The 18,476-nt window shown below is 41.2% G+C and overlaps 2 protein-coding genes across 2 annotated transcripts; one reads left to right on the top strand and one right to left on the bottom strand.

Moving 5' to 3' along the window:
* Positions 1-6,162: 6,162 nt before the first annotated feature.
* Positions 6,163-12,299, bottom strand: ACOT13 (acyl-CoA thioesterase 13). The gene is made up of 3 exons (XM_084216345.1): positions 12,204-12,299; positions 9,010-9,194; positions 6,163-6,849 (listed from the first exon to the last, which is right to left on the bottom strand). The coding sequence occupies exons 1-3, from the start codon at positions 12,282-12,284 to the stop codon at positions 6,693-6,695; spliced, it is 423 nt and encodes a 140-aa protein (XP_084072471.1). The 5' UTR covers positions 12,285-12,299; the 3' UTR covers positions 6,163-6,692.
* Positions 12,266-18,173, top strand: TDP2 (tyrosyl-DNA phosphodiesterase 2). The gene is made up of 7 exons (XM_084216330.1): positions 12,266-12,556; positions 12,631-12,719; positions 14,718-14,885; positions 15,557-15,648; positions 16,121-16,239; positions 16,619-16,789; positions 17,585-18,173. The coding sequence occupies exons 1-7, from the start codon at positions 12,371-12,373 to the stop codon at positions 17,864-17,866; spliced, it is 1,107 nt and encodes a 368-aa protein (XP_084072456.1). The 5' UTR covers positions 12,266-12,370; the 3' UTR covers positions 17,867-18,173.
* Positions 18,174-18,476: the final 303 nt, after the last annotated feature.

The raw sequence follows: 18,476 nt of genomic DNA, 5'->3' as shown, positions 1-18,476 counted from the left end.
CAAACAAATGACAGTTCTTGCATTAGGTATTTTTGTTTTCTTCAATCTGGTTTCTCTTAGAAAAAGCCTCAAGATGTTGGTCTGAGTGGCTGTGTACACTGCTTTCCAAGTGTCAGCAATCATATGGATTTTAACTTTAATTCTCTGTATTACAGGAAACAACTGGTTCCATTTAATTGGTTTTTTTTGGTTCTGTACAGGGTGCATAAGACAGGCTGCTCATTTGTTCCTCATGACAAACCATACCATGGTTCCTTGGGAGAGCACAGGATTAGAGGAAACAAAAAATTGGAAAACTAATTTTGTTCAATGTGGTCTATACTACCCAGCTGGCAAACCTTATGTTTTTGCTGTGCTATCAAAGTGAGTTGAGAACCATCTGCATTGTCTAAGTAGTGGGGAAAAAAGATAAGGGACCAACAGGTTTCAGAGCTGAGAATGTTGGGGGATATGTGAGTTTGTTCTATCATTTGGCATCTTTGAAGAGTTTTCTCTCCTTAAACAGGACAGCTTTTAGGGAAGAGATTCAACTATTGTTCTACTCTTTGTCAATGGAACTTGCAGGTCAATTTCAAAGTATTCTTCTGTTAAGTTACTGTAGCAAAATGCCCTTCAGAAGGAATGGAAATAGTTCATAACATCTAGAATTTGGTTTCAGGCCCTCTTTATATAAGCTTAATTGCTTTTTTGGTAGTCTTTTTTCAGAATGTAGGTTTTGTCTCACAAAACTAATTTTCCAAAGCACTGTTTGTGATGGTGTACACCTAATTTTTGGAGCTGTTTGTAAATACAAAAAGGCTCTCTTACAAGAATTTTAGTTACTGCCTATTGTCAACTGCTTGTGTGGGTCCCTTGGACATACTAATACCAAGAATTGAAATACACTCAATATTGCACCTCAGTATGGGAGTTTAACTGGGCTGTTGCTTAAGGATTTGTCATGAGACTTTGGGAAGTGCCAAAACGGCAGGGAAAAATAAGTAGACAGAAGGCCATAAAATGTTAAATGCATCTCAGTGAATTGTCTGGTGAAGGAAAGCTTGAGTCAGGTGCTTCCTGGGTGATGAGAAACTTCTTAAATGTTATAGTCTGTACATGACTATGAAGCTTCTCTTCTCTTTCAAGTTTCTTCAGCTGTGCAAGTATTACCAAAATATGGTAAGATGGAGAACTTGTACAGAACTGCTGTACAAGTACTGCCAAAATGCAACAGGCCTGTAGTTGGCAGTTAATGCCCTTTGTTATGTCTGTCTCAAAGTATAAATTCCCCCTCAAAAGCTAGATTATAGCTTTAGTGTTATTTTATAAACATGAAAATTTATGTTAAGTGTTATATCAGGTAGTAGAAACACTGGGGTTAGTCAGTGCTTCTCTTAAAAAAAGGAAAAAATGGTTACTTGATTGGTTACTAATCTCTGAGCATTGAAAGTTTTAGATCAAAGGTACTGATCTCTCATTGCAATTCCATTTTTTTAATTGCAAAATATTAAGTCTGTTAGAAAAACAGCAGGTGGAAAGATGAAAATTGGAACTTGTAAAATGACCTAGACTTTTAAAAAATTGACATTTCTGAAAGACCTATTTGATTGTACTTTGAAAATACAAACCTGAGGATCAGCCTGCACTACAGTAAGTGGCTGTGACCTTAGGAATGACCACATCTTTTCCTTGACACAAAAGGTGCAATGGATTAGTTTTGAAATCACTTTAAAAGATCACACAAATGCTATAAATGCTTCGTCCTTGCACATACTTGCAGCCTGTGAGCTCTGCAGGCATCCTTTCATTCCCACCCCTGTTCTGCTGCCAGGAGAACACTGCTTTTTCTTGCACTTGTGTGCTGAGTCATTTAGGTTATGTGCAGTTACTGAACACCAGCTTATGTTGAATCAGGATCTGGAGGGTTGAACAGTGAGAAGAGAGTCACTGAAGGGTTTCCTGCCTCTTAATAGTGAGATTAGTCTAATGGACTGTTGGAGGCTTCATTTAATATTGCATTAACATTACCGCCATTGAGCGTGATAGTTGAAGTCAAGAATGAGTAGAGTGCATTTACATTCACTAAGCAGATAGACATGCCATGTGAGTTTACCTAATTGCTATTTACTTTTATTAGCCTGGAAAATCATCTCAGATTTTTCATTTTGCATTTATTGCAGCAGTAAATTCACAAGCTGTGTAAGCCTGCGGATTCTGGAACCGCTTTCTGGAGGGAAGCAATGAGACAAAACATTATTAAAACCCTTCAGGTCTGCAGCAGTAGGTGCTGCTTTCTGCTTTGTGCACCGCAGCTGGGAGGGAGCTCACACGGCTCACTGGGTAGCGCAGATGCTGTAGAGGGAGGGCTGTGTCAGCTCTACAGGTTAACTCAAGCTAAGTGTAATTTCTCTTCTGCTTGGGTGACTGAAATGCTTTATAGGGCTGAAGATATCCGTGGCCTACTTCTGCTTGGAAAGGATTTACATATGGAAAGGTCCCTTAATTTAAGCACAATTACTGTATGCTAGAGCACCCACTAAAAAAAATTGCTGTTCTGGACTCTGGAAATCTATTCAAGCAGCTACTGCTTTTAAGCAAAAGAAATCAAAGATCCAGAATTTTACTAGAGTTACAAGCCCCAGGTACTGTCTTAGTAAACAAAAATAAGTTGGTTTTTTTTGGTTTTTTTTTTTTTTTTTTTTTTTGTTAATTTATTTTTGGTGGTTTTCCTGAAGGATAGCAAATGTGTCTTGTTTGATGAAAGGTGGCAGGTAATTTATTCTCTTTTAAATGAGAACTGTATAACTGTATATGCTGCTGTGTCCCAAAACCATGGCAGCTTGGGATCCTGGTCTGGTGGTAGCATTGCAGAATCATGAAGGTGATAACTGTCATCATGTTGGCCCTGAACTCAAGTAGCAAAATAGGCATACATTGAGTGGTTTTTTTTTCATTCTTGGAGACAATGAGGTAAGGAGAGGTTTGGGGGGTTCTGCCTAATTTTTTTTTTGCAGATGGAAATTCTAAAATTGTGAATGATATAATGCAGTGGGAAATTCTTCCATATGCCCTGGCAGTGGCTCAGAGCCAGTCAATGAAGCTGAAGAGATTTGAACTGCTGTTCAGAACAGTTACTTAACAGCCTAATTCACCTGACATCCCTGCCCTCCCTGCTCCATCCCTATTAGGTGGTGGTTTGTGAATTTGAGAATTGTAAACCAGCAGCTCAGCCTGGGATGGGTGGCTTGACCTAAAAAACTTAGAAGGAATTTTGATAGTTCAACACATGTTTCAGCAGTGACACCCATCCTTATCTTCTCGCTAGTTTATCACTGACATCTCAAGAGCTGGAATGCTTCATGACTAAATCCCTTTTCACTGCATCTTAATCTGTGATCTGTATCTGCCCTGATCAACATCTGGACCCCTGGTTTCAAATGCCAGTGGGAACAAGTCTGTTCTGATTCCTTATTTTCTCAAAGCACAGCTGTACATGGTGCGAGCCCGTGGGTGTCAGTCTGAATGCATTTGTGCAATAGCAGGGATGTGAAACCAGCATGAAACACTTGGCTGGACAGGGTACTGCATGAAGTGGCAAGCTGAAGTTACTTTCACTAAGAGAGACAATTGTTCCTCAGCATTTCATACCACTGAAATGTGGTATGAAATGGCTATTTATGTGGCCTCTGTAAGAACAGACATCTAGACATCAGTATAATTTGGGTGTTTGGTATATTTAAAAGAAAAACCCCAAAGTACAACAAACTGCAATATGGGAGGGCTGGTCTCATTTTTAGCTGTTAAGAAGGAACTTGCAGTTGTCTGTCAGTTACTGGATATGAAATCTTGTATACTACTAAGACTAACAGGATGAGGTCATGAAATCATTATTTGCTTGCTTGTAAGGGAATTACGCCTAAATCTGCAGTGATGGAACCAGGTCAACTCCACAGGAGGTCTGTTTGTTCTAATGCCAGGTGGAGCCATGTACCACTTGTCCTTATTATGGTAATTTGTTTCCATTACTTTGAGATTCAGCTAAGGTAAGATACAGATTTTTCCACATGTAGGTTAGAGTGAAATCAGCAAAGAACACTTCCAAGTATTAAGTCTGATGCTTGACAGTTTACTCTCAGAGCAAGGTAAGCTCAATGGTATCAGTTCCTTCTAAGATTATCTCTGTGCCTGAGTTCAGTTGTGAAATAAATTATGAGGTCAACATACTGCTGCTGGTGAGGGATAACAGACAAGGTTGTCTTAAAATAATCCATTTAATTAACTCTTCTGAAATAACTGGCCTGCATATTAACAATGTCCCTCTTATTAATTAGGCAGTTCTAAAATACTGTGTTGAATAGTCTATTGTAAGGGAGAAGAGAATTCACTTGTTATTTCAGGAAGGTTTATTTCTGTTTCGCTCTCAGCCTGAAACAGTCCTTGCCAGGCTTGAATGGGAACAGGAGGATACTGCTGTTTCCGTGTTGAGGTTTGCTACTCTCAATTGGCCTGGACGCTTTTCAGCTGTAATTATGGAGATATGATGAATGCTAAGTGATAGAATGGGACCACTTAACTCTGATAGGTTCCTGAGGCAGCCAGCGCTGATTGAGGGAAGTCGTGTTAAGTTGCAGTGGGACAGCTACACAAGGACAGAGTGGCCCCAGCACAAACAGCTGAGAGTGTTCTCAATATTTTGGCACATATTGAATTTGGCACCTCCTTCATTCTCACCCTCTGCCTTTTATTTCAGGTAATAGTCAAAACCACTCTTGTGTTCCAGTGAGGGGATGGGTTTATAGCAATTGGAGGGGAGTGGTTTTAACTATCTTCTCGGGCTCTGCTACATGAGTAACCCACGTAAGAAAACTGGTAAACTTAAGAATGAGAAAAAAGGTAACTGGAGATGCCAGAGCATGTTAATAGAAAGAAACCAGAGCAGCAATCGCCAAAGTCAGAAAGTGCATCCAGTTGCTTTGATGGATCCTCTCTGCTCATCCAAGTAATTGCAGAGGAACTGGAGATGCTTAAGACTGTTAACAGTGCTCCAGGCTGAGGGAGCTGTGACGTGAGAACTTCGTATAGTGCAGCATCTAGCTCTAATGAGCAAAGATTTAAAACAAAAAAAGTTACTGCTGGAGTAATCACCTTTGCAGAACTGTTTCAGCAAAGCATTGTGTTCCTTTAAATGGGATTCAGGGATGATTCCTGAGTATTAGTGAGTACAAGTCCTGTGGGAAAATCAATCATGAACGTACTGCTAAAGAGAGGATGCTACTATTAAAAGTTCAAGTAGCCACAGGCATGTAAACCCTGTGTGCTTCTGAGGCAGCCCGAGAGAAAAAGCTTTTATGAGAATGTATATATCATGGAAAACTGTTCTAAACTTGCAGCAAAAATACATGCTGGTAGCTTGAGCCCACTGTAGATATTTTTTTAGAGAACTTCCACTGAAGGGTTAGTCATCTGCTCGTATTAGTTGTTTAAAAGTCTTTTGGAAAGATTAATGACACATTGGTAAACTTGTACAAGTTTGTATTGAAAATCAGTCGGCATGAACAGGTCACCTAACTCATTAAAAATTACTTATTTAGGTTTAGGAATTCACAGAAGAAAACCCTGACTGCTCATCACAAAAGTCAAATGACTGAAGACAATGACTCAACTTCCACAACAAAAAGGACTTACACATGCCCTTTACTAGCGTAGATCAGCTTTTTTGTAGAGGAGAAAAACATGCACTGCATGTAGCATTGCTGTTCTTATTACAGCTTGATAATCTTGCCATGAATCATTTGTCAACAGTTTGAAGAAAGCAGTTAAACCTGTCCACAACACTGCAAGAGGAGACCAGGCTTCAGCTGATGAACAGCAGCTTAACTCTACCACATTTAACCCTGGTCAGATAATCTACAGCCTTAGCCTGAATGAAAGCTTACCAAAATTACTTTTTTACATCTGTAACATTCAGCTGATGGATTTTAAACAAATATAACCACAGCCTCAGCCAGGGAGAGCTGAAAAGCCTACACGATGTAACTATTTTCACGTTCCAGGATTAGAGGGAGATGATGACATCTTGGGTGAATTTGTGTTCCACCACACCGTCTCTCAAGTACAGCATGCTGACAAGATTTTACTTAGGTGCAAAGAGGCTACAAAACTATGAAACAATCTTTAAAAAGGTAGTTTCAGAAAGTTTTATTGAATACTTCTTAATTTATTACAGCATCAGTAAATTACATTTTGCATCAGTCTGCTTTACACTTTCAAACCAGTTCTGGACAATGTTACAGGAACTGTACTACCATCTCAGGGAACAAGTACAGTTTGGAAGCACTTCTAGTGGTGTTTGAGTGTGACAGTGACAGGTCTGAAGACAGGGTTGCTTTGGCCACAGGTAGAGAAAACAGATCTCTTAAAATGCTGTCATGCTGGTTAACCATATGGCTGGTCCAAAGGCTCTTCCCATCTGCTATCTTGACCAAAAAAAGCCAGATGCCTCCCTGTGCTGTCACACTCTGTTGTTCTTCCCAAACCCAGGCTCGTAGCAATACTGGTGGTAATTAAGAAATCTGTTCGCTTATTATAGAAGTGAGACAAATTTGCTTGATAGAGACTATCACAACTTTGTGCAGGTGATATTGCATAAATGAGAAAATAATTCTAACTGGGATTCTGAAATCCAACATTCTTATTTAAAATACTTTTTCATATTAATTTCCTATGAACTTTGTATGTCTACCTTGTGCAATTAACTTTCCTGTAGCCTTATTTGTTAAATCCACAGTTGCAAATGCAAGAGTTTTTCCTTGCTTCAAAATCTGAGCTGTAATCAGTATCTCTTCTCCAATCTTAGCAGCAGAAGTGTATCTTCAAGGAAGAAAAAAAGGAACAGGTAAGCAACTGTACAGAGGATAAATCCAAGAATATTCCTGCATTTTATATTATGGAGGAATTAATAGAAGCAGGTAATAAAGCAACATCTCTGTCTGCCTGCCTACTTGCAAACCCCCACTTAATGAATTTGAGCTCTTCTAACTACTGGCACTGGTAAGTAAGTGTAAGAGCTCTCTGAGAAAATGGAGGCTAGAAAAAAACCCCATTGGCTGAGGAAAAGTCTGTTTTGGAACAGAAACAATGGGGTATCCAAGACTTCAGTTAAAAGTTCAGCTCCGAGTCCTATTCCAACCACTGCTGGCTTCCTACAGCCGTTCTAAACTAGTCTGGCTGCTTCAGCTGTAAAATGTCAATGTCACAAAGGCTCCAGAAGGTCATTTCTGTATGGAACTGTAAGCATAGGTTAACTGTTCCCATACCCTGGTTAGAGGAAAGTCACGGAAATCTGGGCACCCTCAAATGTTGTTTCCATTCATTAGAAAACTCTTTGTTTTATTTACATGAGCAGGAGGGTGTGCTTTTAAACACACTCTTGGGTAATAGGAAGAAATTTCTGCACAAAAAATTCCCCTGGAACAAATTAGGAGGAACATGATCCAACCATGATCTGAGGTAAGGGAACAATATTCAAATGTTAGAGCTGCAGAGGAAAATGAAGAATTGCTGGATGTTAATCTTGTTGAGCTAAATTTCATCAACGAGTCCATTTTTATACACGATGCCATGTCACAAGAATGTCAGCCACGCCTAACGCTGATGTAGCACCAGCTCCATTGCTTGACAAGGGCAGGATTTCAGCCTTGTCTCATTTCCAGAAGCTACTGCTGATCCTCTTGTGGTTACCAAAAAAAATTTTCTCTGTTTCTCTCTGTTCTTTCCATTACTGAAATAGCTTCCTCATGGCAACTTTTTAAAAAGCTCCTTCCCAAAAAGGAAAAAAGTTCTTGTAACAATATTTGATATCCAATCTCACTTTTTCAATGAATGCAGTAGTCCAAGTTAAAAAAAGATATTAATATTGCTTCATGTAACATTGCCTAAATGTAATTTTGTATCACCTCCAGAGACAGCACTTTCTTCAGATTTCAGCCCTTATGTAATTGGGTGAACATAGCTGATAGTGTCAATAATTCAGATGTTGGCCTCTTGTTATATTACTGCAGGAAAAAACCCATAACTACAGGAGAATTTTAGGTTTTAATTTCCAGTAAGATCCTAGTCATTACAGTGGTAGCATGAAGCCTAAATAGATGCTTAATCCCCCATCTGCCTAGTGGAGAAATCAGAAGGTGCTGGGAGAGAAAGGAAGGAACCTGGTAAAGACAGAGATCACCCCCCACACATTTTTCAAGCTTTTTTTTTTTTTTTTTTTTTTTTTTTTTTTTTTTTTTAAGGCAGTTTTGATGAGGGGTTACTTTCCTAACATTTTTAATGCTCTGTGTTAGTTATTCCATGTAGGATTACTTTAGTTCCAATTAGTCATAATGTCTTCATTAAAAGTAATGAAGCAAAGCTGAGAAGCTACAATAGCATGATGAAAGAAACTTTCAGAACAACTGGTTTTTTAAGACACCGTGCTTTGAATTTTCATTACAGGAAGAACTATTCTCAGCATAAAACTACCTTAAAATAACCTAGAGCAAAGGATTCTTCTTCCACTGAGAAACTCTGATTCAATCTGTAATTCACCCTCTATACACAACAGAGGTAAACTCTGCTTTTCCTCTGGTTTATGGAATAATACTAAAAAAGGGTTTACAGAAAGCTGCTTGCCCTAGAGCTTGGATTTTGAGGAGACATTAACATACCTGCACAAGCAAAAACTGAAACCAAACCAATTTCTTAGGAGTAAAATTGTTGACATATCAGCAACCCTTTACGTTCTGTGAATAAATGGGCACTGTCTCATAAACACATGTAACAAATAAAAGCTTAAGAAGGTCCAACTCAAAATTTGAAACCAAATGGCAGCCTCCAAAAACACACATGCAACCCCTTTAATTCATCAAAACAGGACTTCTGAAAGCCAAGAAAACACCCATTTTTAGCGAGTGCCACAGCACAGAAAAGATGTACAATGGAGTCAATAGGGGAATAAAAGTATGTTTTGGTACCATAGTGGACGATACCTACGTGATGTTCATGTCCACACTGACCCCAGGCACTGCTCTTTCTGTGTACAACAATGCTGCTGTTGACACCACATCCACAAGGGTGGCTGTCAGACCTCCGTGTAATGTGCCACCTCTGTTTGTATGCTCCTCCTCTACCTTCATTTCACAAACAACTTTTCCAGGAGTTGCAGATTGAAGTTTCATCTGTATAACCAAAAAAGGAATAAAAAGCTTAGTGACAGTAATACCAACACCTAATATTGCCCTCAATCAAATTGAAAGTAAATTTTTTCTGACACTGGACTCATGAGACAAATTAAAAGATGGAAATAGAGTAATTCAACTGTCTCATTAGATATTTCCATAGACTTTGAGCAGAAGACTGTTGCATTAGAAAAATCTGTACTTCTAATGTAGACAAATATTTAAACTGACAGCTTAACAGAACTTCAATAGGTGCTATGCTGTCAGGAATTCCTTAGGAGGAAACCGTCTTCAGTTTTCCTTTTACTTGAAGCCGTGAGTGAAAGACCAGATTAGAGGTAACACAAAAACTGCTCTAAGTATTTGTGTGTACCACAGTTGTGAAGGCATTTGTTAGCTCACAATGTGGTAATGAGACCACCAGTAATTCATTAGTCATTACATAAGAGCAACTCAATAAAAATCAGTATTTTGAAATGAGTGTTGGAAATACTAATCAGATTGGCCTCTCTGATTGGAAATTCTTATTCATGAGTATAAGTATCCAAGGCTGTATCACAGTGTTACAGCATCATTATTTGTATATATAGTTTTATTCCAGACCACAGGTGGTAAATCCAGAATTACAGCTCACCTATAGTACCATGCTTCCCCCTATAACCAACAAAAGAAGCTGGAATTTTGACACCAAGATGTTACTGCAACTCAGTATTTGAAAAGCTCTATTTAAATTTCTTCAGTCAGTAGCACTATATTCAAAATCTGAAAGCAGATGCAAAACTGGGGTAAGTTCCACATACATTTACATGTATAACTAAGACTTTGAAGTGCCTTTAGACTATTAAAAGTGAAATGTGGACATATTTATTATATTTCTTCTTACTAATTTTCAGGTTTTTTACAAGGGCTTTTTTAAACTTGAATGTTTCCATTCTGTTACCAGCTGAGTTTAAATATTTTTTGATCTTAAACGGTATTAAGGTTGAAATGCTTCCAGTTTCATTGTTATTTATTTATAATGCATTGTAAGAGCTGAGTTTCACCCTTTCTGATAAACCACAGTTTATCCAAATTTTGCAGACAAATTATGCTAAGATCAATGATGATGCAGTACAGTCTTCTAATGGAAAAAACTGGTATTAAACAGAGAGGAAATTACTGAGGCAACGTCCTAATACGGAAATAGCACTGGTATCAATGAAAACCCCAAGTCCTAAATCAGGCATGCTGCACTGCACTGGAGGCCTGAGCTTCCGACAGAATTTCTAAGGAGGACTTTACAGACGCTCAGCACTGGGAGCAGATGGCTTCCACTCCCGTCAGGGACTGGTGCTCCACCCCACCAGCGAGGTGAGGAAAGCATCTGGTCCCTTGTGTCGTTGCTCTGATCTGGCACTACATGCCTGCTCTCCTTGACAAAAATAGTTCAGTACTTGAACGCTTCCAGGACCTACTCAGCTCGAGCTGCTGGTCTCTGCTTCTCCCAGCCCTGCTGTTCCTGTCCTCCCACGCATCTGCCTCGGGGAACAGCACATTGCTTCAGCTTCCAGGCTTTAAACACACACAGTCATTAAAGCCTGGGTAGATACCACATTGGAGTTACACCAGAAACTAAGTCTGAGGCTTGAGGTGAAAGGTTTCGGACTAAACGTGTCTTCTTCAGAATAAGAAATACCTTGAGTCATTTACTTATGGTAAGAGAGATTTCAGGTATCTCCCAGAAAATCAGCAGTTACTTTTAATTCAAACTGTACTTTTATTGTTATTATCATCAGATTCCTAGCATCCTAATTCTAGAAGGTTGCAGGAAAAATCTGAAAGTATTCCCCAGGAAGACTGGAAACCTGTCTCCCAAGGCTCACTTCCAGGCAGTTACCTTTACAAGCTGAAATGCTAATACTTGCTCACCACTTATCAGGATTTAAAAGGAGCGTAAAGTTATCACAGTGAAATGGTGACTAAGACCTAAATAGATTCTATGAATATATAAACTATCTTCTTAAAGCTTTATAAATTTTTAAAAAACTTTATACACACCAACATGTCTTGGAAAAACCCGACTGTAAGAATTACTTTGCGAACAGCTGATTTCTGTTAAGTGTATCAGATCATGGAGCTGTCAACAAAAGCACTGCTTCCATTATAACATTTGCTGCTCTATAATGCAAAGGCACTTCTACATGGCTGATTTTCTTAGCTATATTTACTCCATCACTCCATGTCACAGTTACACAACCAAATAAAAATTCAAGTGAATATTGAATGAGAACACTGAAACTGCTTCTAGAACGAGAACTTTCCTACACAGCAGCTATGCTACTGTATACTACACAAGTTGCAGTGTAAATTAACAGTAACTTCAACTTTTTTCAGAGCATAATGTAACATGACAGTGCAGCAGTACCAGTCAATTACATTTTTCCTTACACCAGAATGTGCAGTGAAGGTATAGTGTAAGGCCTTGTGTCGAAATTCAGAGAGCACTGGGGTGTGCGTTGTGCTCCCAGCCTGCCTTCAGGCTCAGGAGATGTCATAACGAGACACCTTTCTAATTTTAAACAGGGAAGGGTTTATTTTACAATTTCACAGTCCCGGAAGTTAGCGGCTTCGCACATACTGCGAAGGAAAGAATGCCACCAGCTGAATGACTCCTGAAGGTTATTCAGTACAGCCACCTTCAGAGAGCTGCTGGAAGGCAGCTGCAGTGTTTAACGAGAGTTACTGAATAACAATTGATTAATTATTATAACAATTGTTTTCTACCCCGTGTTAGCAGCACGGCTACACGCCAGGGTGCGAGGCCTGGAATGCGGGATAAGACGCCGGCGAGCCTGCACCAGCGGGCTCCTGCCGTGCCCGCAGCCCGCCAGGCTCGGCCCTGCGCAGCCCCCGCGGACTGACACCCTGATCCCGGTCCAGCCGCTTGTCCCGGGAGGGGACACATGCCCGTAGAGACCAGCTGTCCGGGCGGTGCCGCGCTCCCGGAGCCCTGCCCTCCAATGCCCGTACCTTGCCGAGCACCCGGTCGAAGCCCTTCGACTGCACCATGTACTTCATAGCCTCCTTCAGGGTGTCCATCGTGAACCCCATGCTGCCGCCCCGCTGACCGCCGCCCGCCCGCGCCCCGGAACCGCAACCCCGGCGGGCGGTGCCTCTGCTCGCCTTCCGCCGCAGCCATGGAGGAGCGGGCCGAGGAGGCGCCGAGCCCGCCGCCGGCGGAGCACAAGCGGGAGCAAGAGGACGAGGAGGCGCTACACGTCGCCAAGCGGAGGAAAGTGCTGTGCTCCGAGTTCGCCGCCATCACCAGCAGCGACGAGGCCGTGGCGCGCCGCTTCTTGGCCGGCAGCGACTGGCACATGGAGGTACGGCCGGGGCCGGCGCGGCCGCGGGGCTGCCCGGCGGCGGCCCCTCGCTGCCAGCCGGCCCTGTGTTTCAGAGGGCGCTGAACGCCTACTTCGACCCGCCGCGGGACACGGAGGCAGCGGCGGGCGGGGCGGCCCCGGCCTGCGCGGACAGCGGCAGCTGGTAGGTGACGGGGACGGCGGGATGCGGCGGGAGGAGAGGGTCGGGGAGCCGAGCCTCCCCGGAGGAACGCAGGTTTGCCTCGCCGAGGGGAGGCAGATTCCCCTCGGCAGGAAGGCGCTGGGACCCCCACAGCCGGGGAGAGGCATCGCCGGGCCGAGGCTCCCGGAGGCCGGGCATCGCGCCTCGGCTGACGTGTAGCGAGGCAGGCGGTTCCTGTTCCTTTTCTGCTCCCGTTCTCGTCCTTTCCCGACGTTTCTCTCCCATGGAGAGGCTCTCAGGCTTTTGGGCTGCCTTTCCTCTCTGTGGATTCTCTGGACCGGTGGACTGTGAGCCTTTTGGAGAAGGCATAGGCATATTTTCTTTTCATTGCCTTGTGTTGTCTAGTGATATGTGTACAGATTTTACCATACATGCATTTGTATATATGTAAATTATCCATATTCGTATTATAGTGGATGTATGCATATTTTTATTTCTATAAATAAAATATGCTTGTACATGAATACCTTGTTAAATGTACCTGTGGGAGTTAAGATGTAAGATTTGTGTCTTATGTACACCATCTCATAGCACACCTGGAGGAGGTACTGGTCTGCATGTGGAATTGACCTTTTCCAGATCCCTGCCTGCTGTGGTTTAACCCCAGATACCAACTAAGTAGTATGCACCCACTCACTTGGACACCCTGACTTACCATAACCCTCTCAGTACGGTGGGAAGGAGAATTGAAAAAAATGATAAAACGCATGGGTTGAGGTAGAAACAGTTTTGCAGTAAAAATTAACAGTAATAATATAAAATTAATTGTAATGAAATTTGAGATAACAAAAAGAGAGAGGAAAATGGAAGCCAAGAAAGATAAGTGATGCACAGTACAATTGCTCACCGTCCAGTGACTAATGCCCGGCCCGTCTCTAAGCAGCAGTTGGCTCCTCCTGCCAATTCCCTCCAAGTTCATTCACTGGACATGATGATCTATGGTATGAAGTATCCCTTTTGCCAGTTCAGGTCAGCTCACCTGGTCATGTTTCTTCCCAGCTTTTTGTGCACCTGGAAGAGCATGGGAAGCTGAAGGGCCCTTGTCTTGAGGTAGGCACTAGTTAGCAACAACAAAAACATCAGTGTGTTGTCAACATTATTCTGACCAGGTTTGCTTGGCAAGGTTTTGGTAGTGAGGGGCTACAGGCATGGCTCCTGTGAGGAGCTGCCAGAAGCTTCCTCTGTGTCTGACAGAGCCAAAGTCAGCTGGCTTCAAGGCAGACCCGCTGTGGAACAATGCTGTGCCCATCAGCGATGGTGGTAGCGCCTCTGGGATAATGTACTTAAGGTTAAAAAGTTGCTGCACCACAGCATCTGCAGCAGAAGAGAGAACTGAAAACAGCCCTGCAGACACCAAGGGGCAGGAGGTACTCCAGGTGCAGGAACAGAGATTCCCCAAGTGCAGAGCATGGTGAGGCAGCTGTGCTCCTGCACACCCATTGGAGAACCACAGTGGAACAGAGGCCCACCTGCAGCCCAGGGAGGACTCCCCACTGCAGCAGGTGGGTGCCTGAAGAAGGCTGATCCCATGGGAAACCCACGCTGGAGCAGGCTCCTGGCAGGACCTGTGGGCACATGGACAGAGGAGCCTGTGCTGGAACAGGTTTGCCGGCTGGACTTGTGACCCCATGGGGAGTCCACTTGGAAGCAGCCTGTTCCTGAAGTACACAGGGAAAGAGTGGGATTATGGGGAAAGAGTTGAACTACTCAAGTGCTTTGGATTTTGTTAGTTACCATCTGATTAGCTTACATCAGAATGGTAAATGTTATCTTCCATCCATAGGTGGAGAGAAAACCACTTACTTCACCTGTGTACCACAGCTCTGTACGTCTGGGGCCTGTATGTTTTAGCTACTGTGCTTTTAAATGACCTTGAGATCATACATGCTTTAGAAGACAAGTGAGGCAATCACAGGTCAGTATTATGCATGTTAACAAACAAATACACTCTCTCTTTAGCATTGACCTCACTGCAGATGCAACTACAAGTAATGCTAGTGTCAACAGTGAAGACTCGCAGCAAAAAGAAGATGACAGCAACTTCTCGCTGATCACCTGGAACATTGATGGGCTGGATCTGGGAAATGTGAAAGACCGAGCTAGAGGAATCTGTACATACCTGGCATTGTAAGTACAGCCTCCTCTTCGTATTGTCAGGTGCCTAGATTCAACAGAAAAATGAAAAGGCTTCTTGATTTGAGAATTTACAAATCTTCATGTCCCACTTATCTTAATGTTAGATGCAACAGATCAATCACCCTATAAATATCCTAAATAGCTGAGAGTTGTTATGCTGACTTTAAAAGGTGTGAACCTGTGCAGCATCCCAGAGGTTTAATCTTTTTAGATGGCTACTTTAAAAGTCTAATAATGAGCAATATTGTTCAAGTTGCAACCATACATCACAAACATAGTTCATAATAGCATCCTGTACATGAGAATCTTCTGGAAAACATGTCCCAAAGCCCCTTTGCAGCTGCTTAAGTTGAATTCCTTCTGTTCTGTAGTATATGAAACCTGCAAGGTTGTGGTAGAAGGAAGTCATGCATTTTATTACCATGTTGGTTTCATGTTCATAATAACAGTTGTTTTCTCCCTTTTAGTAATGGTGGTTTCTATGTGCTGCTAAATACAATGCAGATAGCTTTTTCTTTTTTAAGGAGCAGATTCTTACAAAACCTAGGAAAATTAGGGCAAGGTGCACCTGAAATCCCTGACTTTGTTCCATTTGGCCTCAGAGTGTTGCAGTACTACTTCTCAGTTATTAATTGAAGTTTTTCTTGCCTTGCTGATTTCAGATACAGTCCGGATGTTGTGTTTTTGCAGGAGGTCATCCCACCACATCTCCCTCTTCTCCAGATGAAAGCAGGCAATTACACTATTATTCCAGGTAAGAAAATGCCCTCAGGTGCTAAAGACAAAAGCCAAAAAACAAAGGTTGGGTTTATTCTGTTTCTCTTGCCAAAACCTCCAACCATTTTAAAGAATATAAAGAGTAAAGTGAAGAGGGACGCACTCAATGTTCCTGTGTTTTGGTATCAGCATGTAGCTTGATGCAAATTATGCATGTGAAAAGCTTGCTTTTCTGGCGTTTTCCTTTGTATTTCTTTCTGCATTTTGAAAGATTGGTAGCAAGGGTAATCAAAAAATACCATAAATAAGTAATTTTTTTAGGTATTTGCATTTAAAAAATCTGGAAAATTCAGACCATTATTACGCAACTTTTCACTAATGACTTAAAAATCAACATACTCTTGCAGGTTGTGGTAAAAAGGTCTCTTTCAGAACCTTAACTGCTTTATGGCTGTTCTGCTGTGGCACAGCAGATGTCCTCAAACATTTCTTTGCTTGGTCCTCTGTAGGTAACATAGATGAGTATTTCACTGCTGTAATGTTAAAGAAATCGAGAGTGAAGCTACTGAAACATGACATAATACCTTTTCCAACGACTGCCATGAAGAGGAACCTTTTAGTTGTGCATGTGAGTGAGTCAGGATGTACTAAGCAGCTGTACTTCTGCCTTCCAAACAGAAAATCCTAGGAAAAACTGAACTGGCTTTTTCTCTATGAGAGTCTCAAAGAGCAGAAAAACTTCTCCAAGCATGCAAACTCAGTGGCATTTGATACTGACAAACTTAAATCTTTTATGCAAGTTACTAACCATTCTTTGCTTTCAAGTCTCATAACGTCTGAAAACAAAACTAAAAGCCTGTTATCCTTCTGTAAGCCCCTTTTCTTCAATGTAAAACTAATATAAACCAGAGCTCTGACATTCAGTCATTTCCTTTGTGATTAGATTTTGTCTTTGAGCTTCTTACCGTGATGTGGATAGCAACACTGCCTCTTTGTTTCACACATAGGTGAGCATATCTGGTATTGAACTTTGCCTTATGACTTCTCATCTGGAGAGCACTAAAGATCATTCCAAGGAACGTATGAAGCAGCTGCAAATAGTGTTAAATGAAATGCAGAAGGAGTCTGAGTCCACCACTGTTATATTTGGAGGGGATACAAACCTCAGAGACAGCGAGGTAAATAGAAATAAGTAATTTTGTTATTTAGAGGAGGTATTTTGACAAAACCTTCTCAGGCTTTTCTGTTGTCTTTATGAGAAATTACCTCTTAGGCAGAACAGAGATAGTCAACGCTTATTCTTAAGATGTGGAACTGTGACTAAGTAGAAGTAAGTGTTGTTTTGGCTGAGGTGATATATGTGGAGACCCCTTCCACATAACAAAATGCTTTAAGAACAATACTTGTATCTGAGCAGATGCAGGCAGATTTGATGGAAGTTTTGACTTCAAAAACTTTTTCTCATTTTGAGAACCTGGTCTTTACTTGTTCAACTCTCCAATTCTTAGAATCAGTGAAGGAAGAGGGTGGTCTGGAGAAATAGATCTTAATTCCCGGCAATCAAGACATTCAAAATTAGAAGTAGTTTTTGGCTGCTGATACTAAAAGGGAAATTTGTGTATTATTACTAGAAGGTCAGAGTTTCACCTCTCTCTATCATGAAATTCCGTTGCGGTGAACTGGAATGACATTGGTTTAGGAAACATGGTGTTGGCCCTATACCTCAACATTTCAGAGCTGAGCATATGTTTTGGAACATATTTTGGGTTTAGAAAGTGCCACAGGAAATGGTCATGCTTTAGAGTATCTGGAGAAATACCATAGTTTAGAAACATCTCCAAGATCTTTGATTTTTAACAACTTATGTTTTGCAGAAAAAAATCCAATGCTGCGACAACTCAGTTCTATTTTTTGAAGGTAGAATTTGTGAATTCACTCTCTTGTGGAATTTTTTTCCCTCTTTCTGCCTTCAGGTTGCTAAACTTGGTAATCTGCCTGACAACATTAAGGATGCCTGGGAGTTTTTGGGTAAACCTCAGCACTGCCGCTACACTTGGGACACCCAGTCCAACACCAACCTGAATGCAGCCTACAAGTGCAAGATGAGGTTTGACCGCATTTACTTTCGACCTGCAGTGGAAGGGGGGCATTTCATTCCACGAAGCATGGACTTAATTGGTTTGGAAAAACTAGAATGTGGCAGATTTCCTAGTGATCACTGGGGCATTCTGTGTAACTTTGATGTTATATTATAAAAAAGAAAAAAAGTACTGGCATCTTCAGTTTTTAAGTGATTTATTCTTGTTTTTACAAAATTTTACCCTCTCAGTTTAAGGTAGGGCTTATTTTAAGTTCTCAGCCCTGATATGTTCTTTGTTCTTGGCTTCTGCAGGAATGGTTTTATTTCAAGCCAGGTTTCCCTTTTCCTAATGTATGCATCTTTTCTTGAATCATGTTTTATAATATTTATTTTTGAAAATATCTGCAAAACCAAGCAAATTCTAGTTTTAAAATGGCAGGAAAAACCTGTAAATACAATTCATAAACATACACAGTGATTTAAAAGACACTTTTATTTTTGGCATGTATTATGATCTCATAATAAAGGCTGCTTTTTTGTATTTTAAGACTACTTTTATTGTGCCTTCATTGTTTATTTTGTAACCATTCCCATCATCCTTTATGACCTTGTCTTTTGTAGGATGTTTTGTGTTAGCTTCTGAAGTTTGTGTTGAATCTACGCACCCCTTCAGGGAAGAAAGTAAAGGAGCTGAGGAAGGAAAGACTAGCTTCTCACAAAAGAAGGGTTTCTTAAGTAGAAACTGAACTATTGTTGAACAGATTTAAGAACAATATGCCTTCTGT

This window comes from Fringilla coelebs (assembly GCF_963513975.1).
Source record: "Fringilla coelebs genome assembly, chromosome: 1".
NCBI classification, from domain to species: domain Eukaryota; kingdom Metazoa; phylum Chordata; class Aves; order Passeriformes; family Fringillidae; genus Fringilla; species Fringilla coelebs.
This window is presented reverse-complemented; position numbering and strand designations above follow the sequence as displayed.